This window comes from Haemorhous mexicanus, chromosome 7 (genome assembly GCF_027477595.1).
Source record: "Haemorhous mexicanus isolate bHaeMex1 chromosome 7, bHaeMex1.pri, whole genome shotgun sequence".
NCBI classification, from domain to species: domain Eukaryota; kingdom Metazoa; phylum Chordata; class Aves; order Passeriformes; family Fringillidae; genus Haemorhous; species Haemorhous mexicanus.
The window spans coordinates 27058342-27079693 of record NC_082347.1 but is presented as its reverse complement, the minus strand read 5'-3'; the positions used below and the strand labels follow the sequence as shown (position 1 = coordinate 27079693).

The following is a 21352-nucleotide window of genomic DNA, read 5'->3' as shown; positions in this document are numbered from 1 at the left end:
AACCTGCCCTGGGGCACCTCCGGCCGAGGGGACAGCCGGGGCCCTGCTGGGAATGGTGAGCGCTGTGCCCCCCTGGGTAAATAGAAACCTGGGCATTGTTTTAAACAGGCCAAGTAACACTACAATTCCATACGGCATTGGCGAGGTGTGTGAAGAACGGCCGGAGGACTTGACCTGTGAGAAAGGGCTACATGGATTACGTGACTGTAGAAGATTGACGGCAGGCGAGGAGTTTGGCTGCCCCCAGACCGGTGGGTGTCAGCGGCAGCCGCAGAGAAGGCCAGACATTGTCCTGCTGGCCCCTCGCGGTACTGGCGGCGCAGACGAGCCGTATAGTAGATACGGGTGGACATCAGGTAGCGCATCACGGTGCAGCGGGAGCGGCAGCACAGGGGCTCGAGCAGCGCGGACCTAACCCGCCGCCCTCACGGGGCGGGGAGGGGAGGGGCGGGACAGGGCAGCGTTGCGGCGCGCGCCACCCCCGGGATTTGAAATCCCGTCCCGTGGTGCCCCGGGGCCGCCGCTGATTGGCCGGGCCGGGCCGTGCGCTGTTCAAAGTGGCGTTGGCGCGCGCGGCCGCGCCGAGTCCCGGCTCTGCGGTAGCGCTTCGGTGCCGGCTTCGTCCCGCCATGGCTTCCTTCAGCTCACAGGGAGGCGGCACTAAGAAGGAGGAGAAGGGCAAGAACATCCAGGTGGTGGTGCGGTGCAGGTAAGCACGGCGGCCCTTCTCTGGGCGAGCGTTGGGGGCCGGTCCGCGGGCAAGCCCCGGGGAGGTCACGCGTTGGTGTCTCCGGGACTCGGGCCCAGACGTTCTGTGCTCAGTGGACCGGGCAGCCTGCGAGGCCGGCGGGCCGAGGCCGCCGCCGTGCGACAGGCACTGTGCAGCTGTGGCTCTGCCGGGCCGCTGCGTACGGCTGCCGATACCTGCTCCGGGGGATCTCTGTGTCCCGCCGGAGGAATCGCGGCGAGGGAGCCACCCCCCGTACCCCTGAGCGGCCTCGGCACCGCGCTGGGAGCTGCCTGTCCCGGGCACTGGCCTGCCGGGGAAGCGGCGCTTCCGCAGAAGTAAGGCTGTTTTGAGCGATTTTTTATAGATTAAAAAGGCAAAAAGCTGCAGTTCTTGATCTTCATTCAGTACACAACCAGTATGAAGCTGCCTTGGAAGCTCAAGAAGAGCTACGCAGAATTAGTATGATATTCGAGACACACAAAAACCCAGGCTGAGTTTTGCCCTTCTGGGAGCTCCTGTGGGAAGTCGCTAAGCTTTGACAGCTAGAAATGTTGCTACTCCCACTGTGGTGTATCTGTCACATAACATAACTTCATTGATGCAGACTTTACAGGGGACAAACAATGGGATGGGGGTCTACTGCTGAATTAAAAATGATCAAATGTCTTGGTTGATGAGATGAATTTACTTTTTTTTGTATGAAATGGTAAATTTCATGTACTATAAAATTAGGTTCTCTTTGTAATTCTGAGGTGGTTTTAAAGGGTTGTTTACCAATACTAGGTCTTAAATAATAAAGCATTGTATGTTAAAACTGTAGTATTGGTAATATATTATGTATAGTTTAAATTACCTTTAGAAGTTGGGATTTTTTAATCTCTCTTAATTGTTCTGGAATAGCTTTATCAAGTATTAATATCTCTTTTAACTAAATATGATGCTCACTATGAAAGTAGCATTAGGATTGTCCATGCTGGAGTTCTGCTTTTGTTGTAGCTCACAGATTAATTGCTATGTCAAGAGTTAGTTTCTAACCTCTTAAAAGTTCCTTGCCTGCTCATGCCTTTGTAGAGTTTTTTTTTTAATAGCTTCAGTTTATTTGAGCTAGTAAATGTTTCTTCCACCTTTCTTTTTTCTTCTGCATCCAATCAGATTGTCCTTATCTTACAGATGTGAAGGTAGATGCAACTGTGTTCTTTGGTGTCCTGATTTTTTTCCCAAAACCTGATCGATCTGAGCATATAACAAATCTTTTCAAGCAGCATGTTTACTGAGCTTTGGTAAAACATGAATTTGGAAACTCAAAGTGCATCCGTTAGCATTCTTAATATGTATAACGTGCTTCATACCTGTGGGGATGAACTTGAGATCAAATGTCTCCATGGCACACCAAGCAGCTGCTTGTGTAGTGCTGATGGTCTGTACTCCTGCTTCAGTCCAGTCCAGTTTCCCCTAATATCGCAGCTGTGGACTCATGTGCCTCCTGCCATGGACTGGTTCAGTGTTTCATAGTTACACAGCAGAATGTGTTCATTGTTCTGTTACTTTCAAAGTCAGGAGCCTGAAGCTGTGACTTGCTTCTCTGCGCAAGATTGTAGTGATCTTGTGTTGTCATCAGTCAATCTTGCACCCAAGTGTCTGTTTAGTGTGGTCTGTTTAGAATCTGACACTTCAGCCTCAGTGATGTATAGAGGGAGAAATGTTAGCCACAAGGTTCAGGAAACTCGAGATGCCATGTGCTTGTGGCTTTCCTGCGTTTTGTTTTGCTTCTTTAACATTATAATTGAAAGAGCATCTGAAGTGTCTCTAGTGTTAAGATATTTTAAAGAGTACAAGATTGTAGGAGTTATATTTTCAAGCTGACTGCTCTGGTCACCTATATAGCTAGCATAGACATTCAGAGCAGTAGCACTAGTAAATGAAGAATAAAATAGGATTTAATGCTTTTTAGGGCATTTCCATGCATTTCAGGAGACATAGTGGGAAATGTCCCTTTAAGGAAAATGGTGTGCATGAAGTTTGAATTAACTTAGTGGTGAAACAAGATGCTCACTGTAAAGTTCAAAAATTTTATTGTCACTTTATTAAACCTTTTACTATTACTTTTTACTAATCCAGTTTAAATTAATGTAATTCCCCCCCCAAAACTGATGTTTTGTCTGTCTTATTAAATACTATGCAGGTGCATCAGTATTAGAAAGGTTCTGGTGTTGCTGCTTACTGTCGTGCAATTAGTAGGATCTCTTGGTATTTTTGGTGCTTTAGAGTATTGTGTTATCAGCATTTGATTCACTATTGCGTTAACTTGCATGTACTAAGTGGTTGGGTTTTTTGTTTTGGTTTGGTTTTTTTTTTTTTAAGGCTCTTACTAAACAGTTATTGGGTATGTTTAATCTTCTACCCCCTGCAACTGAACATGTTCTGATGCCTGTTAGCTATGTGCATATCTATATGATCTTGAAAGTGGTTATAGGCCGGTTAAAAATATCTATGTAACAAACAAAAAGCTATGGATGCCTGAGTTGTCTCACAGTGGAAAAAAGGAGAAACAGGGTCTGTAAACTGCCAAATTGCAGCATTTTTTCTTAAACAATTATTCAACAGATAAAGTTAAAAAGTGGGGTTTTTGCCCAGTTTTACTATTCTAGATCCTTAAACTGAGTGACATTACTGCTTCATCTGTTTGTGTTCTTGTTAGCAATGATTTCAATCCATTATTTCTGACTCCTGTCCTTTTAGGCCTTTTAATGCCTCAGAACTTAAAGTGAGCTCCTACGCTGTTGTAGACTGTGATCAAGCAAGAAAGGAAGTCAGTGTCCGCACTGGAGGAGTGACAGATAAGTTATCAAGAAAGACTTACACGTTTGATATGGTTAGTAACCACTTGGGGACTTCCAGAAACAAGCTCGTACTTAGTGTGATGTTATACATTATTGTATGGCTGAATGGGATGTGTTGTCTTTGTGCCAATAGGTTTTTGGAGCTCAGGCAAAGCAGATTGATGTATACCGGAGTGTTGTGTGTCCCATTTTGGATGAAGTTATTATGGGCTACAACTGTACAGTGTTTGCGTAAGTAAGCCAATAATTACTGTTGGGAAAATTTATTTATATTTTAGTTTCTTGTTTACATTTTTATTTTTATTCTCACAGTTATGGCCAAACTGGTACTGGCAAGACCTTCACAATGGAAGGGGAGCGGTCACCCAATGAAGAATATACTTGGGAAGAGGTATATTATCACTTCTGAGATTTCTCTTGTCTGTACTGTAGTTCAGAGTTGGAAACTGCAGAAGGCTAAAGAAAATCAAAAGTTGATGCCTTTCAAATTCCGAAGCTGACTTTCCTTAAGTGTTTGTAAATTAACAAATAATCTCATTCATTTATATGAAAAGGACAACTTAACATCTTTAATGTATTGCACTCAACTCTTGGTGACTTTTATGTGGAAGGTCATCTTTATTCTTATTTAGATCCAGTCAGACTGTTTAGTTGAAAGCCTACCCCTAGGTCCAAATCTCTTTCAGTACATTTATAAATTAAATTTCTTTCTAATTTATAGGATCCACTAGCAGGTATCATACCCCGTACATTGCATCAAATATTTGAAAAACTCACAGAGAATGGGACTGAATTTTCAGTGAAAGTCTCTCTTTTGGAAATCTATAATGAGGAGCTTTTTGATCTTCTGAATCCTACTCCTGATGTTGGAGAAAGACTGCAGATGTTTGATGACCCTCGAAACAAGGTTAGTGTTACAAAATTTGTTGTTTTGAGGCTTTCAGGGTTGTTGAGAGATGTATAACAAGCATGTATTAATTTCTGACAGAGGGGTGTAATTATTAAAGGCTTGGAGGAAGTAACTGTACACAACAAAAATCAAGTTTACCAAATTCTGGAAAGGGGTGCAGCCAAAAGAACAACTGCAGCTACTTACATGAATGCATATTCCAGGTAAAAATCTTCTCCATTTCAGAAACCTTGTTTTGTTCTTTCTTAAACAGAAGCTTACTGAAGAAATAAGCAGCTAGTGCAAACATGGTATCATGTCTATCGAAGTGCAGGCCATCAAATGTGGGTTAGAAAGCCAGAGTTACAGTATCTTCCTTACCACATGCTGTGGGATGATTGCAATAGGTGCATGAAGGGGTGTCATGGTTTAGCCCCAGACAGCTTCTGTAAAATTTGCAAATTAGGTTGTGGAAGCTGGGGATAAGATTCTATGGCAATAAGGGCTGCTTCATATGGTTGCAGGTCATAGAATGTAATAGGGGCATCTGGGTCAGAAACAGCGTTCTTTTTATGACTGCTTTCACATTCTTGAGCTGCAGATGTGAAATCTATATCACTGAACAAGTAGTGATCCGGTGCTGCAACAGTAAGGAATGTACCCAGTCTGTATCGTTTTTTAATTTCAGGATATACTGAGCATGTCTGTCTACTGGTGGAAGGAAATGGGTATTTTCTACCACTGATTGGAACACAGAACTCATTTTGTCTGAGATTTCAGGGAATTTTGGAAATTGATGTGCCTGAGGTGTTGTTTTATGTATGGTCAAACTGGTGTAATTTGACATCTATGGCTTTCTATATATATCAGCTGCCTGTAGTAAAAGCTTATTAAAGGAATAAACTCAACCTAAAATCAATATTACTATGAGAATGGTGAAACACTGGAGCATATTGACCAGAGAAATTGTGGGTGCTCCATCCCTAGAAGTGTCCAAGGCCATGTTGGATGGAGCTTTGAGCAGCCTAGTCTAGTGGAAGGTGTCCTTGCCCGTGGTAGGGGAATTGGAGCTAGATGCAGCCATTCCATGATTCTATGATCTTAAACTGTATTACTATTTTTGATTGAAAAATTAATTGAACTTCTAAATTTTTAATATTGGATTCAACTAGTTGCTAAATTTTCTTAGCCTGCAAAAAGAAAGTTATGTTCCTTAATCTCACATGCATAAGGTCTGAAAAAATCTGCAAGTCAGTTTTCATGTGATGCTTGTGAGTTGAGAATACTCAAATGTCAGCAAAACCAAGGCATTTCTCTTGCTTTTCCTTGAAATAAGAGAAAATCTATAGGATTGAATGAGTCAAATGTCAACCAGTTGCTTTATCACTGGTTTTACATATTCATATACACACACACAAAATTATACTTAACAGAATAACTTTGTGTATTGAAAATGTAATTTGTAGTTCATGGGCTAAATGTATTCTCTATAAAGAGCACAGAACTTGCAGCAGTCATATAACAACTAGATATTTGGCTTTAATGGAACATCTGAAACTGGTCTCTTTTGCAGCCGTTCCCACTCTGTGTTTTCAATCACCATCCATATGAAAGAAACAACGGTAGATGGAGAAGAACTTGTTAAAATTGGAAAGCTAAACTTGGTAAGTATTTGAACTAAGTGTCATTGATAGAATTTTTAGCCATGTACTAGAGTTGATTAGAGTTTTTTCCTGATAAAGGGAAAAATTATTGCTCTCATAAAGTGATGTGAAGTATGTTTGTCACTCTGAAAAATATCAGTCCCATTTGTCACCCCAGTGTCTCCTGAAAAACTGGTAAGCGCTTTTATGTGTTCTGCAAGACTTTGGGGCAAGCATTCTTCAGGGTGATTGAGACAGAAGCATAACCTGCCTTTCAGGTTGATCTTGCAGGAAGTGAAAATATTGGTCGATCTGGGGCTGTTGACAAAAGAGCTCGTGAAGCTGGAAATATCAACCAATCTCTGCTGACACTTGGAAGAGTTATTACTGCTCTAGTGGAGAGAGCCCCTCATATTCCATACAGGGAATCTAAACTCACAAGAATCCTTCAAGACTCTCTTGGAGGACGAACAAAAACATCAATAATTGCCACAATTTCGCCTGCATCTGTAAATCTTGAGGTAAATTTAAAGTCTGAAAACCTATTCCTAAAATAAGTAATATATTTTGCTTATGATCCAAAAATATGAGTTAATTCATCAGCTTGACCTGGTGTTACATCTGTTTTTCACAGGAAACATTGAGTACCCTGGAATATGCCCATAGAGCAAAGAACATCATGAACAAGCCTGAAGTTAATCAGAAGCTAACAAAAAAAGCTCTTATTAAGGTAACTAGACATAAAACTTAAAAAATGAAGTTACAGGTTAGGCATGACTTCTTGTTGATATAGTCTTTGCTGTGCAGGAGTTATGAGTCTGGCAGAAATTGTAACTAGTAGCAGTGCTTCTCTGAAGTGATTTTAATTAATGAACTGATGATTTTAAACTAAAGCTGCACTTACATAGCCATGGTCCCTGCAGATACTGGCACTGTTAATAAGACTGAAGTTGAACAGAGGGCTATTGTTACTAGCTATGACTGTGGGTATTACATGTTTGCAATTTTGCACTTTCCCTAGAAAGTGCTTGAGTTAAAGGGAATTTGTCAGTAAGTACAAGTGAAGAACCAGTGTAAAGTAGCTCTGTCCCTAAGGAAGCTGGGATTCCCATTGTGAGCTGCTAAATGCCAAAGTATGACCTTCAAATGGAAGGTTTCAATGCTCTACATGTAGCCAATGATATGAATTTTAATGGTGCTATCCTGAACTTAGAACCGAGGTGAAGTACTTTACTCTTGTGCTTATGCAAAACTTCTGTAGAGCACTACCTTTGTGAAGTATCTGTTAAGCTGAATATCAAAACCAGAATAGAAATGTTCATGTTTACATGTGGTTGTTTCTTTATGCAGGAATACACTGAAGAGATTGAGCGTCTGAAGAGAGACCTTGCTGCTGCTCGAGAGAAAAATGGAGTCTATATTTCTGTTGAAAATTATGAGTATGTCTGGAAAATTTCTATAAAATAATTAGCAACAAATCTCAGATACTGGTACCTATACTTATACAGAAATACTTTCAGATATATTTTTAATCCAGGAAGTTGAAGATAGTTGGGAAAACTTAACTGTTTGGTCAACTTGTTCTTTCAAAATTAATGATTATACAGATATAAAATCTAATAGGCTTGCACTGAGGAATTTATGTATGTGTGGAACTTACCATAAGCATTAGCCAGCATGCAGATTTACACATGCAGCCTTTTCTTTTCCAGTGGAAGCTAGTACAGGAAAGTAAACCTGACATACTTAACTTCACTTTTAATAGGGCTAGTTTGCACAGAAAGTTTACAATGGAAATTTGCCCTAAATCTTCTCTGCCTTAAGTGAAAATTACTTGCTATTCATATAGAATTTTCCAGAATTACTGAAAATGTAGTGTAAATCTTGAAACTATCGCTTACCTGACTAATTTGTTCATTTATTTTAATCCTTGTTTGAGAGCCCTTAATGGAAAGCTGACAGTCCAGGAAGAACAAATTACAGAGTATATTGACAAAATCAGTGTCATGGAGGAAGAATTGAAAAAGGTAAGTGAAGTTTTTCAGCTGTGGCCTAAATCTGCCAAAAAATGGAATAAATTCATTCCTCCTGTCAAAAGGAGGAAAGACAGTTTGAAGAAAGAACAGTCGGAAGATTGTTTTTGTTGTTGTTGGTCTTAAAGTTCCCCAGTTAGTCAAGAATGGAAGCTTCCTAGTCCTTGAAGTTAGGAATTTGAAATAAGGTATATGAAATTGCAGGTTGCACTACTTATTTTTAAAGCTGTTTTCATGTCTGCTGCTATAACTTTTTGTTGAATTTTTAGCAAAAAAATCTGCTTGTAAAATGATATCATCTCAGCTGACAGGTGTCTATCTGCTTAGGAACAAAGAATGAGGAGAGAGAGGTCATGAGCTTCTTTTTAACAAATTACACAAAAATTGGAGCTCCTTGTTTAAGAGAAATGTAGATATTAATTTGTTGGTATATATAACTCCTCTATGTAATCAGTTTTACTGGCTCCTCTCAGTCTATCTGGTTATGTTTGTTCAGTGGGATTCTTTTCCTTGTGCTGTCATGGTAGTTTGCTCTTATGTTTTGAGAGGGGAAGCAAGCAAGCTGTGAGAATGGTGTTGGCTTGATATTTTCAGTGATTACAAAGACTATACAAACCTGTAGTTTAGGTTTAAGACCCGAGTCCTACAGCTGAAGTTACATTGCTAGATGACAATTTGCCTTCTGTCATTCTAATGTAATTTGAGAGATGTGAAATGAGACTGTCACATTTATAAAAAGTGGTGTTGCCTTTTTGATGATTGTCTTCCTATTTAGGTCACTGAACTATTCAGAGTCAGTAAAAATGAACTTGAACAGTGTAAAACAGATTTGCAGATCAAGGAGAAAGAACTGGAAGAAACACAGAAAGATCTGCAAGAAACCAAAGTTCAGCTGGCTGAAGAAGAATATGTGGTTTCAGTTTTGGAAAATACTGAACAAAAGCTTCATGGCACAGCTAGCCAGGTTGTCAAAGTTCTTGTACCTAACGTAAAACAGCTTCCTATCTTTGGGAGTTTCATGGGCTATTCAATGAAATCAGTTGTTGCGAAAGTGTGATGTGAGATAAGACCTAATTTAAGATGGAAAACCAGTGTTGGTTACAGGACTTTCTCTGTGGTAGTATTGACAGTTGACTGCTAAACACTCTGGTTGGTCTGGAACTAACTTTCCATCAGGCCAGTTTGTCATGGGAGTTGCAGTGCTTTGCAGTATCAATTATCATGAGATTTTTTGCAGAATAAGTAGTTTTCTTTCAAAATCTTATGACTGGTCCTGCAAAACAGTAAGTTATATGTACTTGAAGGACTTGGTCTAGTGGAATATGTCCCTGCCCGTGGTAGGAGGTTTGGAACTAAATGGTCTTCAGTGTCCCTACCAACCCAAACCATTCTATGAACTAGGGTAGGAAAACAGCAAAAAGCTTTGAATAATGTTGTCCTGTCACCTCTGTGTTTTAGGGTATGGCTTTGATGTGTTTGTAGATTAGTCAAAATTATCAAAACAGACTTGAGGTAGAGAGAGAGTGTGTGTGTCCTGCTGTTTAAACTGCAAAGTGACGAAACCTGTATCTTCAGGCACCATGACTTACTTTCTGTTTGGACTTCTGTAAGATTAGGAGGGAATGCCTGGTTTTTACATGTGGGCTGTGGAGTGTTTGAGAGAAATAGGTACAGAAATTACTTATGCTCACTACAAACCAGGACTCCACTATTTGTATGAATTCTAAATTATTTATCACAGGACGAGTACTAAAAACCTCTTGCTTTAGTACTATATTAAAGAATATATTTACTGTCAGATTGTTCAGAAAAAAGTTGAAGTGCTCAGGTATTTTTCATATAAGCAACTTTATTCCTTAAATACTGAGGAAGTAATTTATTAATGCTTTGATTTTAAAGCAGTACAAATGGTCTCTAGTTGGTAACTTTTTCCCATGTTCTAAAAGCATAAATGACATAACCCAGGGTCCAGAACAGTTGTAATTTGATGGTGTAAAGGGAAATACCTGTCTTCCTAAAGAGAACTTCTTATACTCAGAACTGTTACTGCCTTTCCTTGTATAATATATGCTTGACTTCTTGTTTAAAGACTTACTAAAATAACTTTTAAAATTCTAGTTACTAAGTACAGTTGAAGAAACGACAAGAGATGTGTCTGGGCTCCATGCGAAACTGGACCGTAAGAGGGCTGTTGATCAGCACAATGCTGTTGTCCAAAATACGTTTGCAGGACAAATGAATGCTTCATTCAGCAAAATACAAGATTCAATTACTGAAAACAGTTTGAAGCAGCAACAGATGTTGACATATTACACAGATTTTATAGGTAAGTGTAATACCTGTATTAGTAGTCATCCTGTGGTAATCTCAAACACCACTTCCTAAAATGTATCTGTTTTAGGAAAGAGGTGCCTTTATTTAAGTGACGTAATGATTACAGTTGCACTAGTAGTGATGTGTCTGGGATGATCCACAGACTTCCTGTAAGGGCAATAAAGTGATGAGTAATAAAAAGAGTTCCTATCTTGCAGGGGAGTTTTTAAAAAGTTTGTAATCTGGATTTCTTTTGCAGGTGGCCTCCTGTCTACCAGTTCTTCTACAGCAGATATTCTTGCATCAGTTGTATCAGCATCTTTTGCCTCTCTTAAAGAATTGGTGTCTACTGAAGTTTCTCACATGTCTGAAAAAATAACACAGCATGAGAATCTATCACTTGATTGTAAAGCAGAGCTGCTGAGATTAATTGTTAGTACATTCGCATACTCCTACTTAAATATTTGAAACTGATTTTGATCAAAAGGGGTTCTCTAAATGTATAGCATTTTTTCTGATGCTCTTTACCTGTATCTGCTTTACCACCTGACCATGATTCTCTCCCATGTCAGCCCCACAAGCTGTAATGTACAAAATAGCATATACTGCCATTAATAGAGCACATGGGTATGTACATAGTAACTTACAAATGTAGATGAAGGAACAGCCATGTTCTGGTTTAATGGGGTTTTTTTTCCCTCTTCCTAGGAAGAGCATGAAACTGGATTAGGAAGAGCAGTAAACAGCTTGACCCCAATGGTAGAATTTGTCTTGGGGTTAAATTGTCAGTTCCAGAGTAACATGAAGAAATATTCTGCTGTGTCTGACCAGGTAATGCATGTAACCTGCCTCTTTGACTTGTGCTCTTCTCTTCTAATTTAATTAACAGATAATATGTTCTTTGTTTTTCTGCAGTATGTCAGAGTGTTTCCACTTCTTGTCTAGCCTTTTCCCCTTTATCTTGTCCTATGAGTTCTGTCTTTTAACTTTCTTTCAGACTTTTTTCCTCTCCTGGGTGTGGTAAATTTGCTTGTTCTCTATATTGGCACAACTGCTTGCCTAAGTGCCACAGTAGAATGGCGAAAACACAGATGCTAGATATTTATGTAACAAATACTTGATAATACAGGGGGGAGAGTATATTAAATGTATTTCAGAAATCTGAAGAAAAAAAAAAAAAAAACAACAACTTAGGCAAGTCCTACCACTCCAAAAATTTTCTGCCTTCATACCAAACTTTTTCTATAGTCCATTTGTTTCCTGGGGAATGGGATACTTTATCTTGTTAACAACCATAAGTGCAAGCAATACTGCACTTATTGAAGTCTTTTGCTTCAAGTTAGAGTTCTAGTCTATCTTGTGATACTTGTGTAGAACTGTGGCACTTTTTTTTTCCCCCCTCTCTTTTTTTTGTCAAATACAAGTCTTGGTTTCTGGTGACCTGTTTCTTTTACTGTAACATTTTCCCCTCCTGTCAATTATAGCTCATGAGAAATCAACTCCCCTTGTCTGGAAGCTTTTTATTGGTTTTCAGACTTAGGCAGCAGATAGTTCGTGGCTTATGAGCTGTTGCAGTTCCTTATCTACTTTCCTATTTTGTTTACCTTGCATGTCAAATTCTGTGTTTGGAATAGCCCCCACACTAAGTTCCATTCTCAAACTTTAGATTGTTCCAAGTGTGATTTTCTGCCTTTTATGCACAATACTTTATTAATGCCTTTTGACAATTTCCTTGGGGTAGTGTTTGTTTCTGTGTCAGTCATGCTAGGGAAAAATATCAGTTTCTTAAATCAAGATATAAAAATATAAGTGAAACTTTTTTTTTTTAAGATGGAGGACCATAAAAAGGAAATGGATACCTTCTTTGGAGATCTTTTTCTCACTCTGAAAAAAATACAGGAACAAACAGCCAGTGGCTTTGCTCAGCTGCAGCATAATTGTGACAGCTTAAAAGAAGAAGTGGAAATGACGAGGTTGGCACATAGAAAGGTATCCTTAGAGTAAGAAAACATCCGAACACCAAGTGTGATTTCTTGCTTTGATTTAAACTCTTGTGTGGTAGTAAACCATTGTACTTGTTTCAGAAAAAATGTTAGGAGGACAGTGACTTGATCCTAATTCTATTCAGCTTTTGTTAGGCTGCTTTAAGTAGTTTATGAAGGAGTGTAGCAAAAACTCCCTTTCCCTTGCTGTATATCCAGTATATGTGCATTTACATATGTCTCCAAAAGAAAGTGTCTGTATCTTCACTACACAAAAATTGTACCTTCTGCTTTAGAATTGCAAAACTCTGCCTTTTCTGCATTTTTAATTCAGGCATTCAAGTACTCTTTAAGACTGTTAACAAGTGCAGAATTAACAGCGAAACTTGTGGTAATTTTCTTGATAGAGTACAGCCGAATTGATGTCTTTATTGCAAAGCCAGCTCAACGTTTTTGCTCAGGAGACTCAGAAAAACCTAACTGATGTACTCACAAGAAATGGAAGCCTGAAGACCACCATCACTGCTATGCAAGAAAATGTTCACCTGTAAGGGGCTCATTCTTTTTGCTGTACACTTATGCAAGATAAACTATATATGAAGAGACCTTCAAAATTGGATGCTCTCCATATTTATGTGCTTATAAAGCCTGCTGGGCATGGCCTGTATGTTAGAGCTGGGTTCTGCCACAGAGTGTAGATCAGAGGCCTTTCCCTAGAGTAAACAGTAGTTCTAAAAGGCTTGCCCTTGAACTTGTCTCCTGAGCATGTTGTGATAAGAAAGTATCATTTTGGGAGCAATATGCTAAGGAGTGTCCCTCAGTGTCTGGACTTCAGAACATATTATAAAGGTTTAGCTTGAAGACAGATAATAATGCTTGCAACAGATAATAACGTATCTGTTGCAATATGTTTCATTCAATTGCAGACTGAGTAACTAAGGTCTTGCTGCAGTTGTTTTTAGTTTGTGGTTAGGGTCTTTCTGTTCTGTTTTAGGTTTTTTTGGTTGGTGGGGGTTTTGTTTGTTTGTTTAGCAAACCTGCTGCTGTAAGTGCTGCAAATTTACTAAGTAGAACAGCAATATTATAATTAACTGGTTTGATAGAACTGTGCTATTTCACTGGCTCTGGTTTCATATTTCTAAAAGTATACTGTGTTAAAATCTACCTTTCAAAATCTATAAAGTCTTACAAATATGTTGTTGCAGGAAAACTACAGACTTAGTCAGCAGTACAAATTCCAATCACAGCAAATTTACTGCATCTCTGGATAATTTCTCTCAAGAGCTCAGGAGCTTAAATGCTGAAAGCAAGGCAATGCTGGAAGAATCCAATGACCACTGCCAACATCTTCTCGCCAATCTCAAAAATGTGTCTCAGCATACCAATAAATGGGGTGAATTTACAACTGCTCAAATGGTCAACTTTACTAATCAGCACCTGTTGTCATTCAAGGATGAGAAACAGCAATTTCAGTATTTACAAAAGGTACTTATTGTCATTTGTAGTCTAATGCAACATCCTGAGACAAACTTTACTGCAGAATTTGTAAAGGGCAGAAAAAAGTTCTAGTCAAAACAAAACTGTGGTTTGGTTTTTTTTTTTTTTTGTTTGTTTGGTTTTTTTTGATAGCAGACTTGTGTTACTGAGCTTGAGAAGATGTAATTAGAGGAAATCAAAAGCCTAAATTAAGAGGAAGACTTTGAACTTCAAGTGCCCATAACCTCAAAAAATGGTGTCATGGCTAATGCCATACAACTGACTTGTACATGTAATCTGAGTGTTTTACATCATCTTGGTGGTGTTTAATTCTAAAGCTTTATCTACACTACTGTCCTTGGGAGATGCACAGTGATCAAATGCAGGCTATTTTCTGGAGGATGCAAATGACTTTATTGGTTAGGCTGAATCAATATGGGAGAAAGTATTCCTTTTCAGTGTGTACCAATTCTGGTCTCTTAGATAAGAGTTTGTCTCTCATGTTTTTTTGTTTTTTTGTTTTTTTTTTTTTTTTTTTTCATTTCCTTCACAAATTTCACATCCACCCTGGTTTTATTGTTCTAATAGGCAATAAAACAGGCAAATCCAATATTTTTCAAACTTTCAGAAGGAAAAACTCCTTCACACAGAATATCCTGAGTTGGAAGGGATCTCCAAGCATTGAGTCCACCTCTAAACTAGAAGCATTTGTTGCCTCAAGACCTCTCTGTGTCTGTTGCACCTGCTGAAAATTTCAGGAGTTTCATTTCAACAGGAATGGCTGAAAACACAAATGCATAAAGGTTCTAGTACTTGTAGGATGTTCATATTCAGGTGAATATCCTAATTCTGTGCAGGGTTTGTGCATAGAAGCACGAGGAGTCTGCTCTGAGCCAGATGGCATCATCTTTATTCTTGTGACTAGCTTTCTAAAGTGATCATACTTTCTAAGAAACTGACTCTTCTGAAGATAGCTCTCAAAAAGAGTGTAAAACTGGCACTGAAACTTCTCATTTTGAGGTCTCAGTTGTTTCGTTTCAGGTCATGTCACTAATCATGCACCACATCTTAGAAAAGAGGCCATAGTCTTACCTTTCCTGTTAACTTGGTGTTTTTAGCTGGGTTGGTTTTTTGTTTCATTTTCAGAAAAATGAAGAAAATTGTGATAAAGCAATAGCTGAAATTGCTGACCACATTGGCAAACAAAAGGCTGCTGAGGAGAAGGTGCTAAATGGCCTTCTGGATCAGATAAAGGTGGATCAGGAGGTACTTGTGGAGCAGAAGCTGTCACTTAAGGAAGAAGTACAGCATGGACTGATGCAGGTTAATGGTTTCCTGCAAGAGGATCTCAAAGTGGATGTTCCAACAGGTATTTAATCAGGTCAGGGGCAGAATGGTCTTAAAGAAAACAACTTGAGTTCCAGAATTCTTAATTGAAGGTTAATGGAGTCATAACCTGGCATCCTTACACCTTTAAAGATGTATGCAAAGAATGGTGTGTGAACAAGGCATGATTTTTGTAATGAGTTGGTGGAAAAAATGATCTGAAATTAAAGCAAACACTGAAAAGTGTATCATCTTCATTAAAGGGACAACTCCACAGAGAAAAGACTACTTCTATCCTGTCACACTTGTGAGAACAGAGCCCCGGCAGCTACTTCTGGAGCAACTAAGGCAAAAGCAACCAAATCTTGATGCTATGCTAAGCAGTGTGGTAAAGGAGATGGAGGATAGTGCAGCTGAGGTATGTATATAAATGGCAAATGAGGCTCTCTTGAATGAATAGTTCACATCTTTGAGGTCTGTCCAGGCCCTTTTGGAGAGTTGACTGGAACCCCAGGGCTGTTGTAGCCTTTGTGTTTTACAGTGTACTTGGACTCAAGCATGCTGAGCTTTTGACAAAAACCATCTCTCGAAAAATAAGTAATGATATTAATAATTTAGATTTCTTTCTTGTTTTTCAAAAATAGATGCTCCATGTCTTTTATAGATCTGATCATTCTTAATACATTCATTAAGGAAATTCAGACATTAAATACATCTTTCTGGAAAACTTCTGTTTTAGGACCTGATGGAAGAGGAAGGAGAGTTGCAAGAACCCAATGAAAGCCTTGCTTGTGACAAATACTTAATGGATACAAATGTGTATTGCCACACAAATGGTGGCATTCCTTTTTTCCAGGTAACTTCCCCAGATAAGCAAAGCAGCTGTGTATTTTAGAAGAAACATTATTGTTCCATGGCAGTGCTGTAGTTTCAAGTCACTTTCTTACATTTTAGAGTAGTCTCACAACTTGTTCAAATCCTGTAGATAATGCTTTGTTTAACCTTGTGCTAAAGTATCAGATTCTGATAGCAGTTAATAGTTCATAAAATAGTGCAGATTTCTGACGAGCTGGGCATACAGCTGAAAAACTCCTCAGCAAATAATCCTCCATAAAGAAAATTGTCATAATTTGCTAGACATGTGTTAATGGAAGAGTTGAAAGCACATGGAGTATTTTCTTAGAGGCCTGACGGCAATACTGGCATTCTTAAGTCTTCACGGGGTTGAGTTTTTTACTTACTTGCTTCTGACCCTTTTGCTCTACCAATGTATCAGTGTAAACTTCTTAGTGTACTAGTCTAGGGGTTTTCTTACTGGGGAGAGCATATTTTCTTGTTGTGGACCCTTTAAAAATAGCTGCTGAGCTTCTGTATGTCTACAGTCAAACTCTTGAGTAAATGTGATAGATTAGGAACCTTTTTCAAGAGTTACATCAGGTTGTTTTCTCAGAACACTATGTACTGCATTGCACGTGAGCAGAAGTCTTTGATTTCTTTGTATTCTCTTAACATTGGGTATTTTCTTTAAATCCCAGCACAAACGAAGTCTCAAAAAGGGTAAAGAGAACAAATCTGCAGCTCCAGCAGAGAACAAAATGGAGGATATGACAGAAGCGTTTCTTCAGAAACCTAAGCATCCTTTAAGATTGCTGAACTAAGATATATCCTCTGCAGATCCCTGTTTTCAGATTTTTCTATTTTACTGTCTTACTGAGCCACACCTTTTTTTGGTATTCTCAGTGTCTCTTTGTAGTGATATAGTGATGCAAAGTTGAATCAAAAGATTTACCTGCTCAATCTCATGCCTTGGTTCCATTTTTATATGTTGCAGCTTGTGAAGTTTTGAGGAAAAAAAAAACCCTGCAGATTATGGTGCTGTTATGTTAAATATATATATATATATATATATATATGTGGTCAAGTAAGAAATTATCTGTTTCTCAGTAGATCTAAAATACCAGAAAGGGATGTGGAAATATGCCTTGCCAGCATTATGAGTTAGCATTTTATGTATTAATTAGCTGTAAATAAGTGTTCTGGTTTCATACCTGCTTTTTATTCCATTCCTCTGTGTTTTATTGTGATACTTCAAATAAATTAATGCATCGAAAATAAATGTACAAGCACCTCACTCAGAGTAAAACTTACCTAATTTTCTTATGGTGCCACGTTTAATTTAGCTAAAATGTTATCAGCTATATCATCAGTCTTGTGCTGTCAGAAGAGGATGGTTCTCTCCCTTGTTTCACAGAAGACAACAGCTTTATTTCAGTGCCTCTTCATTCTGTGAAGTCTTACTGCTGGGTCTTGGGCTTTTTCTTTGTTTAAACCTCACTGTTCTTCCTCTTAACTTGCAGATGCAAATTCTGGCGCCTAAAACTTAATGGGCTTAATTCTCCAGTCTCTAGGTTCCATTTTCTTGCGCTCTATGCCTGTTAACACTGACTAGATATCAGCATAATCTTCCACAGTCGTTTAAGAAATCCTTTATTAACTAAAAATCAACCCCAAAGGTTGATCCCATAGCTGTATTGAATAGCCTAAGCTAAGTGGGAGAGGCTTGCACAAGCCTTTCACCCTACTACGTTTTCCCTGTGGAGTTGACAGGGTTAATATGAACAAACCAACTGGAATAGCCAGTAACATCAGGCTTACATCCACAAAATCATGGCATATTTTGTGTTCCCTGTCTTTATCCTCTTTGAAAATCTCTGCCTTGCCTGTTTGTTTCCTGCTGCATGGGGACAGCCTGCTTTCCTTAGCAGCTGTATGAATTTCAGGGGCTGCTTCACACTTTACCTTTTTCTAAAGTAACCCTCAAAGTCGTGTTGTCCTTTGTTTGCAATACTGGCAGTGAGCTACTGATCATTGTTCCATTGGCCCAGGTAGCTGGAGGCCACACCGAAGCTGAATAGGATGAAAAAATCTGGATGCAGAGCATGTCCTGGTCTCCCTGACTGTGCCTCCTCTCCCACTAGATGGCCCCAACACTAAAGGTTGGTCTGAGCTCAGGTGCTGGCTGCTAGGCAGAACTTGGAAATAAGGCTTTTGCCAAGCTTTTCCTCAAGCATCTAAAAAAAGTTTCAAAATCTAATATTGAATTTATGCTTCCATATGGAGAATTCTACACTCAAGCTTCAGTAGGGGCTTGCTTTATGAGGAGCTACATTTCTGTAAAAGATGATCTAGTGCATGTCTGCATTAGTGCAGGGCCACTAGACTGTCCTGGTGACCAAATTCTTGTCCTGACCTGCTCTCTGTTCCCCACCACATGGGCATTGCCCAAAGCAGAAAGCAGCAATAATTTGCTTTGGTGTATTGTATGGTGTATGACAAGGAGAAAAGACGGGTAAGAAAAACAAAGCAATAGTTGTTTCTTGTGTGCACTGATTGTAATCACAGATCTTACCCAAAGGGAAGAAATGGCACTTTCCAGATGAATTTACTGCTGGTTTGATTTTATTCTGTGTAAGGCATCCTTTACAAGAATGGTACAAAGCCATTTCCATGGAACTATTAGCCAGGTCACCCACACTGGCTCAAGCCAGCTGAGCATGAGGAAGAGCTGTAGTGACTGGGGCTCCAGTATATGGCCATGTTCTAATTAATCTAATTAGTACTGTTTGGATTCTAGATTAATGCTCAAATGAGACAGCTCTTGATTTAACAACAAACTTAGATACAATGTGGGGAAGTGAAATAAGGAAAAATAAGTTTAAATGCATGTGAAGGATGAAATACAGACAACAGTAAGAGAGCCACAAGAAGCGCAGACAATTAAGAGTCACCAGCTTCCTTTTCAAGTGAAAAATGAGCGGCCAGGAGGAAAGGGAAAGGAAATTTCCTGCTTCCTCCTGGAAATCAGGGAGCTGCAGCACTTGCTGCATCAGACTTGTTGGGCGATGCAATGTTTATTTGAAGAGAGAAAAGACTGAGCTGACTGGCTGCTATTAATGACTGCCTTTATTTTGGGGATCAAACAATTGCATGGGGCTAGAGGGGAGTGAGGAGAAGGTGCAGAGTTGCTAGACTGCTTTTCTTTTTTCTGTTAGGTGTCAGTCAGCATTGCAATTAGCTGTTAAAAGGGTAGAGGAAACATGAGGAAGCCTTTAACTCTTAAGAGTGATAAAAGAAAAAAAATTAAACGAGGAAGAACTGGAAAAATAAAGTTAACATTCCTTTTTCATCAAAAACAGATTTAAGGGGGAAAAAGAAAATTCTAACGTTTGAGAGCATTAAAAACAGGAAAATAAGTATATTCGCTAACTATGTATTTTAAAATTTATGCATTTTAAACAAGTGTTTACAACCATTTGACTACTATTTTTTTTCATTCCCTGTTACAAACTACTTTTTATAGTAGAGGGCAATGCTCTATAAACTGCACGCCCACCCATGCAGTTACTGTATAAATTGAAACACCAGTAAATCATGCTGTGCTTTGCATTCACAGGCTTTCAGTGACAGGGTTCTATAGGTGAGGTGCAGACCACCTAGCAAAGCAGGCTGTCCTTGGAGGGTGAGCATGAGCTCCATCCAAGCAGCATTGCTGTGCTTAGTCTTGAAATCATTAAAAGTAGGAGCACAGCGAATGCACTGAAGTGAATGTTTACCTTTCTGTGTTTCTGTTCTATTTCTGTGCTTCCACTATACTCTTTGGCTCCCTAGAAAAAGGGTCTAGCTGCCAATAGGAGGGCATGGTTAGAGAGCTGCACAAGTGCTATTCAGACAGATAAAAAGGAGCAAATGCTTGGTCTAGCAGTCTCTCATCAGGGAAGAGGTTAGAAATAAGCTGCTTCATTTATATTTGGTCTGAAAATTGTACAGTTTTGCCAGCTTTCTACAGCTTTATGAGATGATTGTCAGGTTCCAGGTGGCACAAAGTTAAATTTTGTAAAATACTGGAAGTTAACTGGATTGCTTTCTTTTTTTTCCAAAATAATAAACCTTTATAAATATTCCCTTGAATTCCTTAGTTATACTTGAAATGCTTTTGTTAGTCTTGGCCTGTTTATAATCTAATCATTGTACTTCAGAGAATGAAGCACAGTGACCAAAACTTTGAACTTGATAAGTGCATTTCCTTCATTAAAAATTATCAAATAAAGGAATTAAATAAACAGAAATATCACATAAAAGTGCACTCAATTTTTTCAGAGCTTCTCAGTTCTTGTCAACATATATATACATAACATTTTATTCTGAGAATTTCCAGAGTACTAAAGCTACTTTTTTTATGTGATAAGGTATTTTTATTGCCAGAGGTTAAAGATTTTTTTTTCCATAATTAACATGGAAGCTTTGTGAAGCAAAATATAACAATAAGCAGGAACTAATATATGCTTTTTTAGCATTTTTAAAACAGATTAAGTACATGGTAAGATACTTCTCTTCCTCCATTCAAGTAATAATAATGACTGGTGCTTCTCCAGGGGTTGATTTCCCACTGTACAAGTCCAGTCTTGCTAATTCTGCTGCAATCACTTGACTTACAGTAAAGTAGTAAGATGAAGGATCAGAATCTCCATTTTCCAAAGTACACACTGAGAGTGAAAATGATGCCTAAAATTCCACAAAACAATCAAAGGCCCAGTTAGGTCTCCATGGCCAAAAGATTCCATGGTATTTGGAAGGGTTTGTCTGGGCAAGGGGGGGAAGTAGTTTTCATGCCTAGTTCTGTATGCTCTTTTACAGGTGCTTCAAGCATACCTACTTCTCCTCCTTTGTAAAATGACTTTGGGATCTTTCAGGATTTGGTGTGAAGTTATTGTTCTGCTCTTAAAAACTAGACTCAAATTCAACTGAAGCTTAGCGCTGCCTGCAGTGGCCACTGTATCCCACCAGTCCTTAGGCAGAGTGTGTATCACAGGGAGGGCAGAGATATGCTCTGGCTTATGGCACATAACTTCATGCTGAATCTGAGCACCACTGCTCCCACTTTGGAAACAGACATTTGTGAACATGTTTCTAAGGGAGTAAATTCCAAATGGGGGGGGTTTGGGAAGTTTTTGAGTTTGGTGGCTGGGGTTTCTTTGGTGGTTTTTTTTGTTGGTTTTGGGGACATGGGTTGTTTTGTTGTTGGTTTGGGGGTATTTTTGGTGACATAGAAGAGCTTAAGTA

General features: G+C 39.0%; 1 protein-coding gene across 1 annotated transcript; it reads left to right on the top strand.

Annotated features, from left to right (window-relative positions):
- The first annotated feature begins 521 nt into the window (after positions 1-521).
- KIF11 (kinesin family member 11) lies at positions 522-20200 on the top strand. The gene is made up of 22 exons (XM_059851649.1): positions 522-709; positions 3470-3602; positions 3704-3801; positions 3883-3961; positions 4292-4477; positions 4559-4683; positions 6033-6123; positions 6381-6623; positions 6737-6832; positions 7453-7541; positions 8042-8129; positions 8911-9099; positions 10254-10461; positions 10708-10880; positions 11157-11279; positions 12279-12437; positions 12838-12977; positions 13636-13915; positions 15053-15275; positions 15496-15650; positions 15972-16088; positions 16768-20200. Exons 1-22 carry the CDS (start codon positions 630-632, stop codon positions 16888-16890), a joined length of 3198 nt encoding a protein of 1065 aa, XP_059707632.1. The 5' UTR covers positions 522-629; the 3' UTR covers positions 16891-20200.
- Positions 20201-21352: the final 1152 nt, after the last annotated feature.